At 37.7% G+C, this 23,832-nt stretch overlaps 1 protein-coding gene across 1 annotated transcript in view; it reads left to right on the forward strand.

The window, feature by feature from the left end:
- nsmfb (NMDA receptor synaptonuclear signaling and neuronal migration factor b) overlaps positions 1 to 23,464 on the forward strand; it is a 47,702-nt gene extending 24,238 nt beyond the window's left edge. Inside the window, exons 6-15 of the mRNA XM_060883355.1 lie at positions 7,739 to 7,791; positions 9,226 to 9,315; positions 9,901 to 10,028; positions 11,141 to 11,224; positions 11,539 to 11,572; positions 11,797 to 11,867; positions 12,227 to 12,306; positions 13,629 to 13,731; positions 20,837 to 20,912; positions 21,535 to 23,464. Of these exons, the coding sequence (XP_060739338.1) occupies positions 7,739 to 7,791; positions 9,226 to 9,315; positions 9,901 to 10,028; positions 11,141 to 11,224; positions 11,539 to 11,572; positions 11,797 to 11,867; positions 12,227 to 12,306; positions 13,629 to 13,731; positions 20,837 to 20,912; positions 21,535 to 21,632 (817 nt within the window). The 3' untranslated portion in view covers positions 21,633 to 23,464. The remainder of the gene's footprint in view (positions 1 to 7,738; positions 7,792 to 9,225; positions 9,316 to 9,900; positions 10,029 to 11,140; positions 11,225 to 11,538; positions 11,573 to 11,796; positions 11,868 to 12,226; positions 12,307 to 13,628; positions 13,732 to 20,836; positions 20,913 to 21,534) is intronic.
- The last annotated feature ends 368 nt before the right edge of the window (positions 23,465 to 23,832 follow it).

Raw genomic sequence — 23,832 nt, forward strand, 5'->3', positions numbered from 1 at the left:
AATTCCCATCATTCCTGGCTACAATTCCCAAGTGTCCCATTTCATCCTGATGAGAAGCCTTAACTAAGTTCCCGTATTTCAAGATTTCACTGATGTCGCCTTTGATGCCGAGTTTGTTACAGTAAATGTCTCAACCTGAGTTCGTCCTCTTCTTCGAAACAAGACAGTCGCTCATTCACCAAAACACAGACTTTAACCAACATAAGATACATTACAATACTACATTAGATAAATAAGATGTAGATAACACACTGGAGAAATCTTAATTCTTACATTATTATCATTGTTAATAAATAATTAAATGTAACAGGGACAAAAATGGTTCAATTGGTCTAATTGGTATAATGTGATTATAACATTATAGAAAATTCACCACGGTGTATGATTTAAAGTAAGTACAGTAAGACGGCTTGTATCCTCTGGAAAGCTTTGTTGATTTCTTTTAATCAGAAATGTTGTGCCATGATGCCTTTTAAGTCGAGTTGTGTGTCTGTAAATGAATTCACTCCAGCTGGCTCGATTAGTGCCACTCCACTTCCACAAAGTGCCTCTTTGTTTCTTCCCGCTAGGCAGAAATGACAAAAAATAGCTAATGCTAATGTTTGACAGTGAAATTTGTTCAAGCAGGTGGTGCACTGATGTTTAAGAGCAATGAGACACTGAAATGCTGTCTGCTTAATCATTAGCTTGCGTTGTGTGTGTGTGTATGTGTGTGTGTGTGTGTGTGTGTGTGTGACTGGTTAAAGTGTGCCTTTAAGTGCTCCGTGTGCTTTATTATAGTGATCACATTGTACGTTGTAGTGTTTTTTGTGAGCTTTGACGGTACTCAAGGCTTTGTAGGAATGCGGTGTGTTCAGATCTTCAGAGTAAATATACAGGATTATGTTTAAATTGTAGTGTTTCATGGAAATCCACACACAAAACATCCATTCAGATACAGGACACGATCTTCATAAAACGTATTGTATTTATAATGATTATTTTATGCTAGCTGAAATCAATTTTCAGATCACTCTAGCGGTGGGATTTAAATAGGTTTTTTTCCCTTAACGTTCAATCCCAAAGTAGATGGATCTTGTGTCAGATTTACAGAAAATAAGAAATATAGTACAAAAGTCCAAGTATAATATTAGACTTTGGTGTGGGAAAACTCCATTAGATGGAAGAGGAAGAAACCTTGAGAGGAACCAGACTCAAAAGTGAACCTCATCCTCATGTGGGTGACACTAGAGGGTGTGATTATAAACTGTTATAAACACCAGAGTGTTATTCTGAATAATATTCTTTCTACAGTCAGATACAGACCGGCAATTGTGTATTGATCAGAGGTTGTTGTACTGTACTTGAAGACCACATGTAGTCCGCATCTTCTCTCTGAATGTCTGAAATCCTCATGAAGAGGAATCCAGCTAGAGCTGGTATATCTCTTGGTTATATTTTCATTGAAAAGTAAAAAAAACACAGTAATGGTTAGTTTGTTTCACACAAATATTTCTATCTACAAATTAAACAGTGATATCAAACCCATTTCTGCTCTCTGAGATGACCCAAGTGTTTGTTCATATGAATCTAAAATTTGATGGTGTTTATCAAAGGTTATCAACAGAAGGAAAAACACACATCTCAAATTGAAAGTCCGGACTCGTTTAATATCAGACTCACAGCCAGAAAATAATGCATTTGTTTATACTGATTGAGAATGTTGGGTAAGTCCATTTCTGTTCAGTAGCTGAAACGAAGCGCCATTGTTTCGATAAAAATGGGTTTAATAACGTTGCTGTGTGATCAGTGTTCTAATAATATTGTTATTACAAAAATTCAGGGAAAAAAAACATGTCTGTATGAGTAGTTATAAGAAAATAATTAACAACAGAATGATATGATGTGACGCGGAGTTGATAACTTGATTTTTTTTTTTATAACAGCCTCAAAATGATTTCAACTTATGTAAAAGCATTGTTACATTATTTAAAAAAAAAAAAGAACAACACATAACAAAACATTTTTATCCATTTACAGATACTTTTAATGTTCAGAAGGAAAACAAGTTAAAAGATGGCAGAAAATCTTCACCACTTGTTACAAACCAATGACACTGGAGACTCCTTCCATAAATGGAATTCTATATGAAGTACACATGGTTTTTTACTCAGTTTATGTGTATCGCACTCCATATATGTCTGTGTGTAAGTTGTTATAAGTTGTAAAGTCTTATTTCTTGGAAACCTTAAAACTGACACTGCGGTCAGAGCGTTTGTACAGAGTTTACAACCTTCAGAAAACCTGTCATTTTTTACTCAACATTCTCATAATATTCTTTGTTAGCTGGGCTAATGCTAATGATAAAGTTTCTAAAGTTCCTATTATGCAGGCCACAGCCTGTAAAATCAGCAATCAGCACCCAGCTGCTCAGAAAACAGAAGCAAGTGAGAGAAAATGAGCAGATCAATAGGTATCTGTCAGCAGGACTGAGCTCAAGGACTCCTTTAATTAACGTAGCTCATTATTTCACGAGTGAACTCTTACAGGATGAGGATAAGCATCAGAATTTACATCTATTTATAAATTTATGGATATCCCGTTTATACAGATGTGTATTAAAATAAAAAGCAGACATACAGCTACACACTAGAGAGATAAAACCGTGGCTTTGTACAAAGGACTCGCTCGTAATGCCTTATGGGCTGACATCGACCTGATAAAGCCTCTGATTAGCTCACAGAATGAATTCAGATTTCATATCCTGCATTAAAATCAGATTGTGAGATGTAATATCCACGAAGACACAGTTTTAAACTCAGGTTTTTTACAAAATAGACGATACGTTAAAACTAGAATGAATTTCCCGCTTACACAATTTCACTATTGGTCCATATAGTGCACAGCTATAGAAGGGAAATTTATGTATGAGGGCTTCCTTTTGAGCCTGTTTTTTCATCATATCGTCTCAGGTAGGTTTTCCTCACCACCTTTGCCTCAGGCTTGCTCTTTAGGTATAAATTGAACCTTTATCATTTGTATTCTGGATTTATACATTTTTGTAAAGCTGATTTGGGGCAATATACATTGTTAAAAGTGTAAAATATGATTAAATTTCATGAAATCAGAAGTCTTTAAAAATTTGAAAATTTCAAAACATAAAACTTAGCGCAATAGATTGTTTTTGATTGCTTCTGAGCTAAAACAAAGCTTTAAAGTTGCGTTAACTGAGTTGACATTTTTATAAACCAACAGAAAAAAATCTCAGACAAAATGTGATAATTATTAGTTAGTTATTGGTCTACTAAAGGATACTAAAGGATTTTGTTGCTCCCACTGGACATTGGAGCAATGTGATTTGTGTCCTAGTGGACTCTCTTAGTAGTTGTTGCACCTACTGTTTTTACCACTAGGGGCAAAGGTTTAATGAAACCTCCATGGAGCTAAGTAAGGTGCTGAGCACACTACTAATTACATGACATTTAGAAAGGCAAGCAAATCAATGGATCATCAGCTTAGTGGTCAGTGGTCACTCAGAGGTATAAAGAGATATAAAATATGTCGTATGTAATATTTGTAGAACGGCTAATACGTATGTTGGGGCTCTACCCAATCTGTCACATTTAATAAGACACCACTGGATACATGAGTAGTATTTTATTACCATTTTAATTTTCCTAAAAATAAGCATCTGCCAAAAGACGAGAAAATTATGAGTTTGTCATTCAAGTTTATAGTTCAGTCAGTTTTTCTGTCTTTATTTTATTTCATAGTTGCATTCTCTTTCTTATTCTGTATCATTTTATGCTTTAGTGTTTATTTTCACATCTGTCTTTCTCAGTTCTTGTTAGTTTTGGTTGTTGCTGTGCTGCAACATCATTTCTCTCGCACTTCACTGTAAATAAACCTGCACCTGCACGGGTTTATACACTTATGGCAGACTCCATTATCCAAAGCGACATACATTTTATACATACAAGGGTTAAGGGCCTTGCTCAGGGGCCCAGCAGTGGCAGCTTGGTGGCTCTGGGATTCCGATTGGTAGTCCAACACCCTAACCACTAGGTCACCACATCCCCTGGTTATACAAATCATCCTCACTCTATACGGAGTGTGTTGGCAAGAACTCACTTGTGTCACACGTGGAGCTTTCTATTCTGAGCGTGCTGTACATTTCAGACAGAGTGAAGCGGCAGCATGCTAACAGTGCGTCTGAAAGCCAGGACCGAGTGCTTACGCTTTTACACAGCTCAACAATGTCCACTGTCCTGATTAGTAAAAAGGTGTTATTTTGTTAAAATGCCTGACAGATGGGGTAAATTGCTGTGGTGTGTCTCTGTGGTCTTTGCTCATCCGATCAAAAAAAGTGATGTGTAAAAATTAGACTGCTTTTGCACCCGGGCGGCTTAAGTAAACATTACAGAATGCACTTAAAATATAAATAGACATAACTATATAAATATAATTTAGCAGACCCCATCTCTCGGCTATTTCAGCCCCAGTCCAGGCGAGTAGAGATTTGAATAACGACCAATTCCAGCCAATATTAAATCCTATCACTGATTGCCCACCATTATTTGTTCCTCCATAATATAATTGGCTGGAACCGACCATGATTACATCCATTGGTGATGCTGTTGTTCTTGGTTCTTGTGATTTGAATCCTAATTTGCTGTTCACAACACATGAGACAACGTAGATGCTAAAATTTGAGCTTTGTTTTCATGTTGTTTTTTCTTAAAAGACAAGGAGCTTGTTTGCAATAGCTGGTCCTGCCGTAGACTGCTGCAAAAGGTGAGAGAATGTTTATCAGGTTCTGTAGCAAAACAGCATTTTAACACACACACACAAACATAAATACCCAGACCTTGTCTAAATGCTTCCACAAGACTGTGGAAGTAAAGCTGTCTTTATTCCAAGACTCCATGGTTGCAAACAATGAACATGTCAGACACACAGAGTCACGCAGAGAGACTGAGTCACCTCTCTATTTTAAACTCTTACACTCTGTTTCTCACTCAGACAGATCATTAGAGCGTATAATTAAAAACTCTTTCTTAAAATACCCACCTTTCTTGAGGAGCGTTCTATTTCTGAAACGTGTTAAAAGATCTACGTTTCTCATCACTGATCATGTTTTCTAACAGCGCTCGGAAGGAAAAAGGAAGGAATTAATAATGCTAGGCCTCTCGGAGAAGATCGGTGCTGCGTTATTAGAAGCTGGTCCTGTGCATATATCCATCAGCGCTGAGTGGAAATGCAGGAGGACTCGAGGATGTCGACATTACTATAGTTAAAAGTGTTCACGTTGGAAAAGGTAATGAGCTGCTGGAGCGGCTCAGCTGCTGTGCAGCACTGCGGTGGAGAGATTACCATTTTAATGTAGCCAAGCAGTAGAGCAGCGTTATATTGTGCTTCTGGCAGAAGATGATGCTTACATCATACTTTTACTCTAGACAGAAGCAACATTAGGACGTCTGGTAGTAGAACATCTTTGATTGGAAAAGTCTAGAAATTATGTTAATAAGCTTACGATTGTTGTTTTATACTCTAGAAAATAAAAAGAAAACAGAAAAAAAGATGAATTTAAACGCATACATCGGTTTCATGTAAGAGAAGTGAGTAAGATTAAAACAGTTAGTTTTTTTTTGTGTGTGTTTGTGTTTATCTATTTCTTGTTCATGTTCAGTAGAGAGACGGATAGAAAAGAGACAGAAGGCGAAACGCGAGAAAACAGAGCAGCTCTGCTTGTTTTTGATTAGGATCAGCACTCACAAGGGAAAAGTGTGTTTCCTCATTTGTTTGTGCATTATTTATTTACACCTGCCAGGCAGCATTGAAACAAAGCCCTCATAAAAACAAGACATGTGGTAAACGGAATGGGTTTGGACATCGAATACTCATCACTGCGCCGATCGATGGGGCTTAATAGGCTTTCATTTTAAGACACTAGATAAAAACAATAGCAGTATAGCAACAAAAGAAAAACAAACCACCAGCAAATTAGTCTTTCTAAACAATGGCTGTTTTCTTGGATTGTTATTGTAATGAAGGATGAGTAGTATGAACGAGATGGTTTTATAGAACAGAAGTGTTTTTCTTACCTGTAAATAACACAAAACAAAGCCTGAATGCTCCGGGGAACGATTTGTTTCTCTTAAAACACATTATTGTATTTTTATAATGTTTTGTAAATGTATTGATAAATGCACGGTTTTGAACTTTGAGGTTTGTCTTATTTTTGGAAGCGATATTGATAGCTGCTCGAGACAGCATGACTTCCCCCCCCCTAAAATCTATTTATTTACTTTCAGCACTGAAGAAACCATTTTGTAAATCTATCACCACTTTGCATTGCCAAAGTGTTTGGCAGTGCTTCGCTTGTTGGAAAGTCAGTCAGATTTCTCCTGTGTGCTGTCTGTAGATGTGAGATCTTGCTCACATTGAGCTACACACTGTACAGTTCCTATCTTTCATCAGGATCTGCTTAATAATATGATACATAGCTACAAGACAGCAATATTGTTATAATGATCAGGAGACACCACCTGAAACGGGGATCGAACCCGGATCTCCACGGTAATCACCACGATCACCTGAGTTCAGAGAATAAGACCCAAATTCTAATCTTACTCGGACCTTTTGACGTTCTAAGTACAGAAGTTGTTAAATACACCCTGTAGTTTTTAAGCTATACTCATATTTATCTGAGCATGTCATTTTGAAGCAAGAGGCTCAAAAATAGGCCTACGGCTGAAAAGGTTTTAACAAAAATAAACTACAATGAGATTACACTACACCAAACATGGGACAGATACAACACGAGTAACAAAACATAACAAAATCATGGGAACCTGGAAACACATCCTACAATATCGTGCAAACACATAACAATGATTGACGAAGACAGATACAAAAGAGCTAATATAGGGCTAAACATTAGGGTAAATGAGGACAATAGGAGGGGGAAAGCACGACTCACTTGTTGAACAACAAACCGAAAGCCTGCTATAATTAAATGCTGTCTCGGTAGCTCCTAACAATCGTCTTGCAATGAATTTTGTTCCTTTTTCATTTCAGGGATTGATTTGCAAACTCCACTTTTCTGGGCTGGAAATAATCTTTTAGATTTGAACAAACTAGTGAAGTTGTTATCCTCAGAATTTCTGTAGTGATCACAAGCATATCTTTATGGATGGTCCCACATGGATACCCTAAAAATGTAACTTCCTGCAAAACAATTTATTTCTGTTTAGTACCCAAAACACTTGGTGTTTTACACCTGCATACTGTTACGGTTTATAATCTGGTGCCACCAAGACGTTCATGGAGTCTGGTTCCTCACAAGGTCTCTTCCTCATGACTTTTCATGGAGTTTTTCCTTGTCGCTGTAAATCTATATCCGTATTCCTGTAAAGCTGTGATGTGTTAATTTATTAATGTTCTTAATTGATTCCTCACTTAAATGGTCGCTACAGCTTCTGTTAATATGGCTGTAGGACAAAATCTGATCTGATTTATTTTTTCCCCTTACAAATCAAGTGTAAAGTCAGATCTGATGCAGTTCCGTAACTTCAAACACTCGTCCTTTTGCATTTCTCATAAGTGACTTACTTGACCACATATGAATGAATCATTTTTAAACGTTCCTCTTGCTTCTGTCTTCTCTCTCTGTGTGTTGGTGTTACTGTTATTTCTGTTCTTTCACCTTTCTGTCTTTTCGACCCTCTTTATATTCACCGAATCCTCAACGTTTCAGAAACTTCCGGAAGCACCTGAGGATGGTGGGCAGCAGGAGGATGAAGGCCCAGTGTGAGTAATGCGTCCGTGGAGTGTGTGTGTGTGTGTGTGTGTGTGTGTGTGTGTGTGTGAGTTTGTGTGTGTGTATATATACAGTAATTGTGTCCATTTTTATTGTCATTTGGATTACATGCTGCTCAAAACAAACTGTAATTCTGAAAATAAATCAAATGAAATTTATTTTCAAGCATTAATACATTAACATTGCATTTGTTTTGTATGTTTTTTATTTACACCAGACTGAAAGCTCTATTTTTGTAATCATGACCCAAACAATGAATAAGGTGCATATATATATATATATATATATATATATATATATATATATATATATATATATATATATATATATATATATATATATTTATATGTGTGTGTGTGTGTGTGTGTGTGTGGCAAAGAGATATTTATGCCATTTAGCAGACACCAATATCCATAGCAACAAAAAATGGAATTGCCTCCTGCTTTGTAGACACTCTAGTTTTTCCATAAGTAATTATTTTACCTAGCTTGCTAAGGAAAATATAAACATAGAAAAGTTGGCAACAAATTTTTAAAAATTTTTTTCACAACTTCAATTAAACAGTGCTATCAAACCCATTTCTGCTCTCTTGAGATGCCCATAAAAAAATAATATCTGAAGGTGTTTAACTTAATCCACTAAAATTCAGAGTAAGGTTATCAACAGAGTCAAAAACACACGTCTCACACCGAAAGCCAACATAATCCTGACTCGTTTTATATCAGACTCACAACCAGAAAATAATTCATTTGTTTATACTGATTAAAAATGTGATACGTCAATAATATCCCTTCAGTAGACATAATAATACAAAAGTCTACAGATATAAAGGGTTAGAGTGTTCTATAATTTTTAAAACACTCTGATGTTCTTGTTTTTGTAGTAAGTTGGTCATGTTCCACTTAAACAAAGACTTTTAAAACTTATCACAGTAGCACGGCACTTCAGATAACTGATCATGGATATGAGGGAGTTTTTCTTGAGGAGGTGTTTGTTCATCTTTTTTTTTTTTGGAAGGAGTCTCCAGTTTCAGGGCATTGTAACAGAAGTAAAGCTGTAGCTTGATATCTTCTTCCATGGGAAGTTCTTTAGGACAGAGATCTTGCAATAAAACAGTCTAAAAAATAGTGTTTGGACTTGAGCTAAGAGAGTATCCTTGTAGTTGTTAACAAACTGGTATTTTACTAAGCCACACTTGCACCTTTACAAAAATAGAGCATTTTTGTTGTTTGAGTTCCTAAGGGTTTGGATGTAAATTCCAAGCAGCCTTCTGTAAAAGCTTGACAGCTTGATAGGAAGTCCTATCAGATCGCATCACACTCGCGGTTGTACCCACAACAGCGGGATCCTGCCAGATGAGTGTGATGTGTGTGTGATGTGAACGGCAGTGTGTGTGATGCTCTCCTCCTCCGCTCCATTATTAGCATTCGCCGATCGCAAAGCGAAGAGCTTCAGCCGCTCCTGGAGTGACCCTACACCCGTCAAGCCAGACTCGCTCCACGACTCCAGAGACAGTGAGTGTGCACACACTCACCTACACACACACCAAGTATAAAAATTAAAAATGTGCTGGAGCGTGTGTACACAAACATCAACAGGAGTGCTTTCATGTTTTTTTATTACACATAAACTCCTGTTGAAGGCCCCGTGTGTGCATGTCTGTGTGTGTCTGTGTTTGTGTGTGTGTGTGTGTAATTTCATCTCCTTTACATACTCCATCTGTCTGTATGTTCTATATTATATAGAACACGAGCGATCAATCTGGTGTTTGTCTTGCTGATTTTCTCATCCCTTTTTTTCTTAAAGGTGCAATTTGTAATGTTTTTGTACTGTACATATTCCAGTTTTCTGGGCTTCATAAGTAGCATATATAGTGTGATAGGTTTAACAGATGAGTGAAGTGAGTTGTCTTAGCATATTTTTTTATGTCTTATTATCCTCACAGACACTTTCCAGAGGGCCTAAAAAATTGCAGACGGCTGCTTTAAACAGCAGGAAATCTTAGACTGCGGCTCTCTTTTCTTTATCCTCACACTGGATGTCTCTGTCTTTGTCTGTCCGTGCTTCTATGTCTGTTTTTTTCTGGTTCTCTGTCTCAGGTGGAGATCTGCAGGCATCCTCAGGCACTCTGGATGAGGGGGAGTACGATGATGTGGACTGGGAGGAGGAGAAAGAGCTGGAGCGTCTGGCTTGTGAAGGCGATGACTTCATTCCTCCTAAAATCATGGTAAGGCACGATGTCACACTCCTTCACACTCACACTAATAATCTGGTCATTAATAGATGATAGCTTACTGTGATCTCTTATATCAGTTGCCACTGATGGTGGTGACACACGTGTGTGCTGTAGAAACTAATGATGTCTTTATTGGCTAAAACACACACACGCAGCTTATTTTATTTTCTGAACACCAAATGACCCACCTCACTCCACCTCCTACAGGCAGTCTCGGGTTCGGTTCCACTGTATGCTTCATGGTCCACATTACAGCTTAACCAATACGTCAGGTAAACCGTGCTCAGACTAAACTGCCAATGTGAAAGACCTTTATGCTCTTGCATTGGGGTTAGTTTCCATGTAGAAAGTTTGATTCTGTCTACAGAGTAATTTATTTAGAAAGAAAGACCCTGAGGTAGGCGTGACTCATGTAGGCTCATGCTAATATCAGATTACTACAGATACAAATGTTATTTATTAATGTATATGAAATACATACAAAACAATACATTTATATTATGGCAGACATGCTTATGCAGAGCAACTTACATTTATCTCATTTATACAGTTGAGCAATTAACTGTTTAGGGCTTTGCTCAGGGTCCAGCAGTGGTGGACCTGGGATTCAAACTCACAACCTTCTGATTAGTAGTCCAACACCTTAATCACTGACCTTCCACATCCCCAATACAGTAGAGGAGAAGAAGAAGAAGAAGAAGAAGAAGAAGAAGAAGAAGCCACCTTTATTTGTCACATGTACATTACAGCACAGTGAAATTATTTCTTCACATATTCCAATATTGAGGTCAGCGTGCAGAGATAGCCATGATACAGTGCCTCTGGAGCAGACAGGGTTAAGGGCCTTGCTCAAGGGCCCAACAGAGGCAGCTTGACAGTGCAGAGCCTTGGACCCGGATCCTCCGATCAACATCCCAGAGCCTTAACCACCTGAGCCACCACTGCACTGGAGTAGAATGTTACTCCTTATCTAGGTGCCTTATTCAGATTCATCATTTTCCCTTGAACACAAGCCTCTTTAGCATGATTGCCTCCACCAATACCACTGATTGATCTTGTATTCACTGTCGTGTTTTCTTTTGTTTTGTTTTGTTTCTTTATAGCTGATTTCATCCAAGGTTCCCAAGGCAGAGTATGTGCCCAACATCATACGCAGAAATGACCCATCCATCATCCCTATCCTCTATGTGAGTCTTTCACAGTATACGCTCTGTTATTCATACAGATCAAAGCAGCTTTTGTCCAGCATGTTATGAAAGATGCTCAGTAATGCTAATGCTCTGATGGTTTGACGCTAGTCCGTGCTTTTGGGGTGTTTTAGTCATGTAAATGGATGTGTTTGCAAAGCCGCCGTAACTGAACTTTAACATAACAAGTGGGAAGAGAATTATTCAGGCATTTTGAATAAATCATATTTATTAGGCTTCGGGATTTTAAAAACAATAACGCACAGTAAGTGGTCATGTTCTCGTCTGAAATGCTCTTGTGTTTATTCGTGCAGGACCACGAGCATGCGACTTTTGATGATATACTGGGTGAGTGTTAATAACTGCGACCTGTTTATCAGCTGCTTGATGTTTATTATGAGAAGCTTTTTCATCTAATGTAAGCGATGATTATTAACTCTTGTTAACAAACTCATTCTGTAGGTCTCTATCTTGCCCTCATTCCTCCTTTTTCTCTTTGTCTTTTCTACATTTTCTTTGTTGCTTTGCCTCCCTGTTATTCTCTGTCCTCATCTCACTTCTTGTAAACTCAGAGGAGATTGAAAAGAAACTCACCGCCTACAGAAAAGGCTGCAAAATTTGGAACATGCTTATCTTCTGTCAGGTGAGAAGTCTGTGTGTGTGTGTGTTTATGTGTTAACATTTGTTTGTGTATGTATGTACTGTATGTGTGCGTGTGTATGCATGTGTGTGTGTGTATGTATATGTGTGTGTGTGTATGTGTGTGTGTGCATGTGTATGTATGTGTGTGTGTGTATGTATGTTTGCGTGTGTATGCATGTGTGTGTGTATGTATATGTGTGTGTGTGTATGCATGTGTGTGTGTGTGTGTGTATGTATGTGTGTATGTATGTGTGTGTGTGTGTGTGTGTGTGTATGTGCACAAATGTGTGAACTAATGAGGTTGTGTGTGTGTGTGTGTGTGTGTGTGTGTTACTACATGACTCCTCTATAAACTGTTAGGGAGGACCAGGACATCTTTATCTCCTGAAGAACAAAGTGGCCACATTTGCTAAAGTGGAGAAGGAGGAGGACATGATTCAGTGAGTCCCCCTCAATATCAGACACACAGAAAGACAGACACACAGACATCAAGATTAATTTCAGGACTAAACTCTTATTATTTCCATTAACTATTTTTCTAAATATAAAGAGATGTACAGCACCGAGTAGAAGAGCTGTCATCTCATAATTACTGCAATCATGACATAATGAATGCACTTAAACAGCTAAAAAAACGTCATCATGGCCTATATAAACGGTCGATTCGGCTGAATTCGTTGAGGAAACATGATCATGATTACAATGGAAATAATTTAGCAATCCTAAGGAGACAGACAGTCAGACAGACGGACAGCAGATGGACAGACGGACAGCAGATGAATAGTAACATCTTACACAGGGACTTGAATGGTGGATCCTCCAAATACATGGATTTAAAAAAGATTTACTCAGTGATACTGTGAAATTTTCTGTGCTGAAACATTCAACTAGGATCTTTGGCATCCAGTTTTAATGTCAATGCTTTGTGTCAGAGTGAAATATTTCAGTAAAGCCTTCAAGACTTTATTTTGTCACTTTTGTTTTATTGAATTTAATAAAAAAAGAAGAAGAAGAGAGGATAGGGACAGTACAATCATTTGTAGTTGTTGCACCAGAAGTGGAACAGGACCTAATGCTGCAATGAATTGTACTCAGAGCTCATAAAGTGGATTTCTTCCCCCAAGTTCTGGGAAAAACACAAAAAAAGATGGATGTCCAGAGCATTATCATATTTTATATTAAAACAATTTACATGAAGGGGGGCATGGTGGCTTAGTGGTTAGCACGTTCGCCTCACACCTCCAGGGTTGGGGGTTCGATTCTCGCCTCCGCCTTGTGTGTGTGGAGTTTGCATGTTCTCCCCGTGCCTCGGGGGTTTCCTCCAGGTACTCCGGTTTCCTCCCCCGGTCCAAAGACATGCATGGTAGGTTGATTGGCATCTCTGGAAAATTGTCCGTAGTGTGTGATTGCATGAGTGAATGAGAGTGTGTGTGTGCCCTGTGATGGGTTGGCACTCCGTCCAGGGTGTATCCTGTCTTGATGCCCGATGACGCCTGAGATAGGCACAGGCTCAACTAAAAAAAAAATGTAATCACTGACAAATTGCTGTTCTAATAAAGGAATAAAGCATTTCAGCATCTTGAGTAACAGTAACATGGCCTGCATCACGATCCCGGGCTGCATCATTGATGATCGTCCTATAACAATACGTCTCATTATTTTTTATTCCGTACTTATAAAATGATAACAAGATAAATTGCATGGAATATTTTTTATTATTATTTAAATCCTGTTGCTTAATTCTGCATCTCTTCTTGTGCAGGTTCTGGAAAAAACTTGCTCGGCTTATGAGTTTGCTGAATCCCGAACCAAATCTCATCCATATTATGGGCTGTTATGTGCTGGGCAATACAAATGGAGAGAAGGTACAGAATCTATTATTTATCATGTTAAGGTTTACATTAGTTGCCTTGTCCAATTTTACTGCACTTTAGATATGTAGGTATTTAATAATGTTAGTGTGCAGGAAGTCTATAGCGGCTCTTATGTAAGCCAAAGTGATGGAGAGGTGGAGGTGTGTGAAAGATGTGTGGAAGACACAGACACGTTGTGACTGATGGACTCACTCTGTCACCACTGACCTGACCACCTCTGCACCTCATGTTCCTGCTTTATAACCGTATCTCTATCTGTATCTCTTTTTTGTATGAATTTCCCCACAAGGTTGCACACAAACACATACCATGATATACTGATACACGGCTGCCTCTGATTACCAGAGCTTCACATTTACCCGCTAGTCTGTTAGGAGCCTATTAACGTTTTAAGGATTATCACAGTGCAGAGATAAAGATACGGATCATTAACGAACTGGAATCTGCATTTGTGTCCGATTCTTTTCCCACTGAGGCACCTGAAACGATCACCTTTAATGCTTTACCTTTAAAGACATTTTTTAGGGGAAAAGGATGCTAATGTCTTATGAAAGAATAAGACATTAAAGAAGAAAGAATTCAGTCTTATGCTACAGTACATTCACCAGTCGGCAGTCGTTCTATTACGAAGTTGTCAGTACGTTATCTTTCTAATGGTCACCATAGTAACAATGTCTATCACTGAGTGAAGCGGCTAATATTCCAAATCAGTTTTTTGCTGCTACAATGAACCATTCTAGAGGGAGATTTGGTGTTTGTACATAAAATTCAGCAGTGTTTATATATATCTACATCGTATTATAAGAGATGAAGGAGAAGTAGTGTGTGTTCTTTGCCAGGGATCACAGTGTGTTCCACTGATACTGACTTTAACTGTAGTTGGTGGAATATAGAGTCTCTCTGTACATTAAATAAAGTGAAACTTTTCTGAACTTTGTCACATCGCTTCTGGTTGCCAACTGTTATTGTCGCTCATGTCACTAAAAGTTGGCAGATCTTAATGAAGATGAACGATCTCTGGTCGCTTTGGCTTTGCTAGTCACTGTATATGTGAATGTATCATTATCTGTACTTGTTCATACCATTCTGTGTGTTTTTCTTAAAGCCATTGATGGACCTCCACAAAACCTCAATACAATCAATCTTAAGTCGTTTGCTAACAGCTAAAGGATTCCAAAAATGAAACCTTTTTGAAAGATGGGAGCTTAGCCCTGTTACTCCAATTATCTCTCAGCCACTAAGCTTTGTTTTCTCCAGGCTATGCACATGTTCGAATATCAGATTAGTGTGTTTAGTATGTGTACTCACATGGTAAACACAAAAATAGTTTACTATCATACTTTATGTACTAAAATAGAAATCCGTCAGAAAATCTGGGGTCTCGTCATAGATGACACCAGACCCAAATGCAGGGATAGCTAAAAACATGATTTGTTAACAAAAATAAAACAAAGAAAATACTGAAAAAAAAACAGAAAACGAAATAAAAAAAAACTAAAAGAACTCGAAAACACTAAACTCGAAAACACTCAACAGAGAAAACAAACATAAAGACAACACAATGACAAGAAATCTGCGCTGCCCAAGGCAACGCAACCGGGATAAAAAGGGAAGACAATTATTTACATATGGAACAGGTGTGTGGAGGCGGGAAGGAATTACGACTAGGGCGGGGTAGCCTCGTGAACACAACACTTAAACAAAAACACATGGCACAAGACACAACTGCCGCAACGCCCCCTGGAAACTGTCCAAGCTTTCCAGTAACTTCTTTTGAGAACGTTAATTAATTTATTATCTAGAAAGTGAAAAATGCTCAAAAAACTCTGCGGCTCTAATCTACTGTACTCTAATCTATGCTCATTACAGGAAATGACATCATCATCACTAAACAATGCTAATGGATCTCAAAGTTTTTCAGAAATATTTACAATATTATAGCACATACTATTCGCTATTATTAATGCCATATAAGTATAAGGGAACGCATAACTTAAAGCTCTCTCCTTGACCTCTGCACTTATATTGTTCCTGAAAGCTCCACATGGAGAAAGAATCATGCCCATTTCTTGATTTTTTTGCTACATCTAGAGATTTTCTGCCTAAATGCTCTCACCTGTGCTACCTCAGCTCTTTAGTAATGGACGGGGCAGGTGGGAAATTCAGTTATCCTTCTATAAATATATCCCCTGCTTCATCTACATCTCTGCAGCACTTCAAAGCTCCATGCCACACTGCGCTTGACACGACGTTTTGTTCTCTATTGAACGCTAGGTGCTTGTGTCACAATAGAGTAATGTATTCTTAGAATGCAATCTCAGGGCATTTTCCGAGCCAAGCTTCCAGCATGGAGGCATTTGTCTTGCAAATTATTTTCTTCTTATTATTATAGAATGGGGGGGGCAAGGTGGCTTAGTGGTTAGCACGTTTGCCTCACACCTCCAGGGTTGGGGGTTCGATTCCCGCCTCCACCTTGTGTGTGTGGAGTTTGCATGTTCTCCCCGTGCCTCGGGGGTTTCCTCCGGGTACTCTGGTTTCCTGCCCCGGTCCAAAGACATGCATGGTAGGTTGATTGGCATCTCTGGAAAAATTGTCCGTAGTGTGTGATTGTGTGAGTGAATGAGAGTGTGTGTGTGCCCTGCGATGGGTTGGCACTCCGTCCAGGGTGTATCCTGCACGTGACCCGAGGTAGTTCGGATAAGCGGTAGAAAATGAGTGAGAGTGAGTATTATAGAATGACTTTAATAAGGCTTTAGTAGAAAAATACATTATATTTATTTGTAGAAGTCTTTTTTATTGAACACACTAATCAAAATGGCAGTCTGTGGGTTTGTAGACTTCTGGCTGATGTTTCAAGGCTCATATTCATGAACATTCTTAGTATAAATTATGAGCTGCTTCAAGTGACAAAATTCTAAGAAAATTCTTAGAAATGTGGGCTTATCCATTTGAGATTAAAGAAAAGATCCTAGTAAAGATAAAAGTTATTCATAAAGCATCTTAACCCTTAAAAGAGTTCTTAAGGCCAAAAAGTGTTAGGAGAAGTGAGGAGGACTTTTAAGAGGTTTAAGATTTTCTTTATCAGAGGAGAAAATGACCAAAAGATGAAGAGTGAAGAATAAAATATTTAAAATTGATAGTGAGTAAATAAGATGATACAGATTACATCGAGTAGGCAATATTTTAGTGACCAATCATATTAGAGAAAACATCTCCAACACAGCAAAGAAATGTCATAGTGCCAAATTATATAATATCTGCCGCTGTGGCATTTAGAGATACGCTAACATCTCAGAAAAAGAGCTGAAATGCCATCGTGGCAGAAATGATATAATTTGTCTCTATGACATTTCTGGGCTGTGTCGGAAATGTTTACATTTACATTACATTTATTACATTAGTTATATACATTAGTGCATCTCTAATTTTTTCAGTGACGAACGTAATCCCTACATTATATAGTCTGAAATATCTTAACATAGATACAAAGTGAAGGTTTATAATAGACCAGACTAAAAGCGGTGCTATTTTAACCAATCACAGTCTTCAAAAGAATGAAGCTAGCAACAGGTTAAGCCCCACCTCCTAGTAATTGGTTAAGCCCCACCTCCTATCTAAGATAAAAGTTGTATTTTCCTTGTTTCGAGTTGCTTTGAGACTGGTCCTGAATTCAAAGCTAGAAATTTTTTATCTAAATTAGGAGTTCTCTCAGATCATTCTTTATGAATTCGGGCCCTGGTGTTTTGTCTGGGAACACTGGTATTGTTTATACAACTGTTGTGGTTGTTTGTTGGTATTCCTATGTTTTGTCTGGATCTGCTAGATAAATGGGGGAAGGTAATGAAGTTGCCAAATACAGCTACAAGCTCTAGATGCAAAGTGACTTACATTAAATAATCAGTTAATGCATTTTTAAGGCTTCATTAAAACTTAAAATAAGACTGAAGTGAATTTATTTTCATTTTGTAGTGTGGCTTCACCTTGACTTCGCCATGACTAAATGAGACAAGTTTATTATTTAAAGCAGGAAGAATCAAGGCATGCATCTCTTCTTCTTTAAACATTTTGCTTTCAACATAAGATTTTTTTTAAATGATCCACAATGTCAGTTTGCTAATCATACAAGAGAGGAAATAAAATAAAAATCTCAATTTTGTAACGCAATATCTGCAGCCATGTCACTAGTCTCTGGCCCAGTAATTTAATGAACACTTCTGTGGTGTTCAAGTCAAAATGGCCCACTTTATATTTTTAATAAAAGTGTTTTACGTTTGTTGTAAATTATCCGCATGTGCAGATGTATTTTTGAGAGCTGTATTTCATAACCAGTGACAACAGTAATCTTTTGTTTCTCGTGCTTCTGTCATTGTTCATTATCAGTTCAAAATAATAAGCATTAATTGAAACATTGTTCTATTCTATTATATATTTTTCTAGATTTATTCCACCAAGGTTTTTATTAATTGTTTTTTATCACAAAAAACAAAATGACACTTTCACTGTTCAATGTGATCTAGTAATTGCAAACATTAACCACAAACGTTATCTATTGTTTTGGATTGATAAAAAGACTTTTCTGTAAAGGACTTTTTTCTGTAGTGATTTTAAAAGCCCAGTAACGCCCTGGGTCAATGTGACAATAGCAGTACCAAAATCTCCAAAGAATTAGCATGAGACAAGGGATAAATTAATGGGAATTGGAATCCGCAATAGATGATCTGCATCTGTGGATCTGCTTCTCATTTTAAGAAAAATATAGTCATTGAACTATAGTTGTCAGGACTCTGCCCGGACTTTGGCCATGTGCATCTGTTTACGTTCCTCGTCACGTGTCTGCCCTGCCTTCGTCTGCTCCTCCCTGTCTACACACCTGTTTCCTATTGTGATTACCCTGTTTATTTAACTGTGCCGCGTTGCCTTGTGCAGCGCGGAATCTACTGTTGTCTTGTCCTGTCTTTAGTCTGTGTGTTGTTTAGTGTTTCCTTTGTTATTAAACCCCGTTTGTTTTGCTGTCCTGCGTTTGGGTCCGTTTCTATCCCGCATCATGACAATAGTGAACACTATACTTTTGTCTCTGCTACAGTTTTTTCTAAGTATTCAGTTGGTCCACAGAAATACATTGTTTGGTCTGCATCTGGACTTCTGTTCACTAGTCGACGAAAACAAATTTTTGGTGTGATCGATTTGAACTCATCTGTCCTTTGTCAGTGGCTCAAGTGATTGATGTGCAAGAGAAGAATAGACAGAATTGTAGAGACAGCATTCAGAGAGTAAAGCGCTACGAGCCCCACGATCCTTTTCCCAGTCTGTACTTTGAACACATCGAGAGACTTGAGGTGTGAAAAATGACCAATCGGGACACCAAAAGTTGTTGAACTTGGTGTGTCATAATTCTCTCGACTGCTTGGGTGATGATTGGGTGACATTTTCCATCTTCAGAGTCAAATGAAATGAGTCAATTTATCATAACATTCACTGGAAGAGAAATAACATGATAAAACTTATGACTCACAATAAATATGGATGTTGTACGGTGGAAAAAATAGATTTATGTCCTATGAATTGGCTCTGTATTAAATATTATAGAGTAAAGCTGGATTTAGATCATTATTTATTAACAAGTCAACAAGTGACAGTAGGATAGACACATCATCTTTTTAAATCCTACAGGAACCTATCCACTACTCAGTATTTACAGACTGTTTTTTTGCTAAATTTGTATATCTGGGGATGTCCTATGTTGCAAACTAAAATGAAATGAATGAAAAAATGCATTTTATCCAGGGGTTTTGGCAAAGAAAAAACTGTTCTACACCATGCACTGGGCTACATTAAGGGCTTGTAAAATACAGTGCTGTTGAATTGATTTTGATTGTTTAGGTGTCGAGCAGTTGTCATGGTTTTGTTGAAGTCAGGGACGAAAGACTTTATCCATCAGCCTCAGCGAGTCACATGATCACATCACATGTCAAGGATCACTACCACCTGTTTAATTCTCCTCTTCATTAGCACCACTATTTCTCCATTCTATTTTCTGTTCTATTCTGGATGTTTTTGCCTTGTTTCCACTGTGCAGGTTTATAGTTTTTGTTTTCTTGGTCACGGGTTGTGTGTTTTGTACTTTTCACAAGAAATAACCTGCGCAGCCTTTGCCTCCGGCTACAGTTACAACAGTAGTCCGGCTGTAAGGTTTCTATTAATACGCTCGTTCTACATAATAACAACACACAGGGACATGCCACTGAAAAAAACCTTTGTATTGTGGTGTTTTGAGAGGAAGGATCTTTGGAAGGAGTCTCCAGTTTCAGTGCGTTGTAACAGTTTGAAGTAAGGCTAAAACCTTTTTATTTTTACCTTAGAGGTCTCATAATAGAGAGAAAAACACAGGTTGGTGAAGAAACAGCATTTTAAAGCTGGAGGAAAGTTAGTACCAACAGGAACTTGTTTCCTGGATGAAACAGTATATTAAAGTGAACTATAAACTGATTAAGATGATTTTTTTATTATTATTTATGAAATAAATTAAGTGGTTATTGTGAGCAATTTGCTGTGGTATAAGGGTGATTTTGGGATGTACTGTTAAAAGAAAAGAATCTTCAAAACTTTAGGGTCACAAAGCCATTCTTCCTATAACAGTGTTCCTCGGAGTGTTTTATTCCTCACATACAAAGTCTGACATCCAAACAGAGAAGTAAAGCCTTGCAGACCACACATTTGAAAGTGAAGATGTGAGTTCTCCCTTTGGATCTTGAGAAATCATGATCCAGAGAGAACAGGTTATCACAGATGTTACATCAGAGCCCCTTCCAGCAAAGGTCAATCATAATCCTGACTAAAACCAGCAGCTTAGCGCTCTACTGTTCGTTGTAATTTCACTCCTTCTGCTCCGTGACAAACATACCTCCTCCGCTTCCCTCAGGCTCCCAACAACACTGATAACCATCACGTTCTTCTGTAGGTTTCATCTAATACTGTCTGGAAAACAAAATTCAGCTGTTTGAAATTTAGACATTATGTACTGAACAGTTTGTTTTAAATGTGCATGCTGAGTTGCTGTTTTTTTCTTTGAAGAACAAACATTTTGTTGTTCTTTCAGCTTGTGCAGAACCTCAAGAGGCTGATGAGACCATATGCTGTGGAGTTTAAGAGTCCTCTGGAACTCTCTGCACAAGGTGAGTACACTCATCTCCATCATACATTCACATAATCATGTACGAAACAAAACAAAACAAAACACGATGTGGTGCTCAGTCATGTCATCTGTTTAACAGGTTTCCAATATCTCTACTCAATCATGGTGTGGAGCAGTAAATGATGCTCATCCATCACACACTGCCAGGCAGACAGAAAAACAGACAAGCAGATTCACACACTTGAATCATACGTGCGTTTACCGAAGGCGGTCAGCACACATTGATTAGAACTCACGGTTATCATTTTGTCCATGACTATTGATTGGTTGTTAATTACATTCAAATTAAACTCTCATTATCTTCCCCTATAGACTTACACTCCCCTACTGGACCCACGAGAGCTCCCTGTTCATCTCCGTCTGTCAAACTGTTCCTCTTCATTCCCTCATTTGCATTGTCTCTATTTTACTGAATCTCCTATGGTTTCATGCACAGCTTGATCTGATGTCCTACTTCTGTAAATCATTAGCTGGGTTTTAAATAAGAGGCTGTATTTAAACTCTACACTTTAATGGCATGAACCAACTACACAACATTTTTATATTGCAGATCTTTTTCATGTTCCTGGCAAGTGATATTGTTCTTCCTCCCGCTGCTGTAGGGAAGGAGATGATCGAGATGTATTTTGACTTCCGTCTGTTCCGGCTGTGGAAAAGCCGGCAGCACTCCAAACTCCTCGACTACGACGACCTCTTGTGACATCTCGTCCTTTCTCTTTAGAGCGCCCGAGAAAGGCGCGTAGCTCCATTTAGGGCCCTATCGTGGCTGTGTTCCCCTCTAGAGCCTCAGTGTAAACGCTCTGAAGCTGGAGGAAGATGATGAGGAAGCATGAAGATGGCTGTTGGAATCGTTCGCGCCGACATGCGGACGAAGGCAGGAGATTCAGCCATTGCTGGTGTCATTTGATGTCCAGACCTTTTGAACTCACGCCTAGGAATGAGAAAAATAACGGATAATGCTGATGGATGGTAGGTTCGTCTAGAACTTAATGATCTGTTTGAACGGAAATGGATTTTCTTATGGGACATCCCAGGAAAGGAAACTAACATAGCCACATTTGTTATTGAGTAGCTGTGTTGTAATGAACCAACAGGGACAATTTTTGGTCTTTGCGATTCAGTCTTTGTTAGCAACTTAGAAAATACTTCTATGTTCTTTATCAGGTAGAGACAGTAAAATGTTTTACTAATCTCACAGGACTCTGTATAATACTGTAGTCAAGAAATTCGTCATAGTATTCCTTACTTATTCAGAGCATTGATATTTTTTGACATACGGCCTGTTTTTTTTTTTTGGAGGAGAACTCAGGTTTTATAAAGTAACCTCCCTGACCTTCTTCCATAGTCAATAAGAGAACAGGCTGGTAGACAACAATGATTCATAATTACTGACAGGAGTAATGGGAGTTGCGGAAAACGAGAGGTCAGACAACATATAATGTAGAATTTCTTTTGAGTGAGTGTGTGTGTGCACTAGATTTCCATAGAGTTAGAAATTAGATTTTTATAGTAGAAGTTTTCAGGCATCTAATATTTGAGTAATGCTTGCGTAAAATTTTTGGGTATTGCTATGTATTTGCAGGGCAGATGCTAGATTTAAAACCGCCGTCTCCGTCGGATGTAGGTACGTGCCAGTGACAGAGCAGCATTTGGTTCAACACAGCATCACACTTACAAATTTAATACAAATCGGATGAATTTAGAAATTCATAACAGGAGCAGGTTCACATGCTGAAAAAAATGTTACGATATTGTTTTTCAAAACAAAAAATAAAACTAAAAATTAGCTATATTTTGTTTTTTAACTTATATTGAAGGTTTTATTTCAGTGTAATAACGTTAATATTTTTTTTATAGTAATATCAGATTAAATCCTTGAATTGCAAAGAATTTGGTCCACTGAACGAATGAGAAATTGAACTAAATTTAGAAACCTGAAAATTCAGTATGTTTTCAATAAATAAAAACCCAATTAAAAGTTAAACTGTTAAAACGCTGCCAAATACAATAGTGTGAAGATATTGTGTGAAGTATGTGTTAAAAAGCTAGGTCATTTAAATGAAAAGCATATTTCGTAGAGTAGATGTTAATATTAGTTAAATCTGTTTCATGTTTCATGTTTATTATTGAGGTGTTCTGATAATCTGAAGTTCATCCTGAGTAGTATTGTTGTAAAACCTCTCGTACATACACGTGTGTGTGCATTCCTACATGTTCAGATGTGTACTGCTACTTTGTTAATGTAGACCTTCATCTCTATAACATTAGAGGGAAGTACCAGAGCTAATGCTTGTTTATAACATAAGGCTAAAAGCTGCTGTTCTTCGCAATACTTATTTTATGATCATAATCATTAACAAACAAATGCTGCTGTGAGAGATTTTAAATCACGATTTTAGATTAAACTTTTAATCTTGCCATAAAATTTGAGGTTTGTCTGTACTCACATGAGCCTAAAAATAAGTAATAAGGTAAATAATACAATACAGTCAGTGCAGTTATAGGAAAATAGTCAATGCCTGTTATGAAGCAGAGCTATTCTTACTACACCAAAGTTGATTGTTTTCCAATACAATCAAGTGTTTTATTAATCTTATACCACTGCATATTAATCCTTCTGTAGTATAATATTAATTCGATTGATCTTATACCATAGCATTGTTGTAGGATTTATTTGTTTATAGTTACTCTTAATTATTAATACTTTTTACTTGTTTTAAGTTCCTGTTATATGTTTCTTTCTCTCTTTAAGTGTAAATAAGATCCTTCCTGAAGATTTCTGTGTCTAAAAGCTTAGTCACAGCTTTTTCTCTGACTGTTACAACACACTGACACTGGAGACTCCTTCCGTTAATGTTAAACACAAAACAATTAGTTTTTAATCAGGCCCTCCAGGAATT

Source organism: Tachysurus vachellii, chromosome 12 (assembly GCF_030014155.1).
Source record: "Tachysurus vachellii isolate PV-2020 chromosome 12, HZAU_Pvac_v1, whole genome shotgun sequence".
Lineage (NCBI taxonomy): Eukaryota > Metazoa > Chordata > Actinopteri > Siluriformes > Bagridae > Tachysurus > Tachysurus vachellii.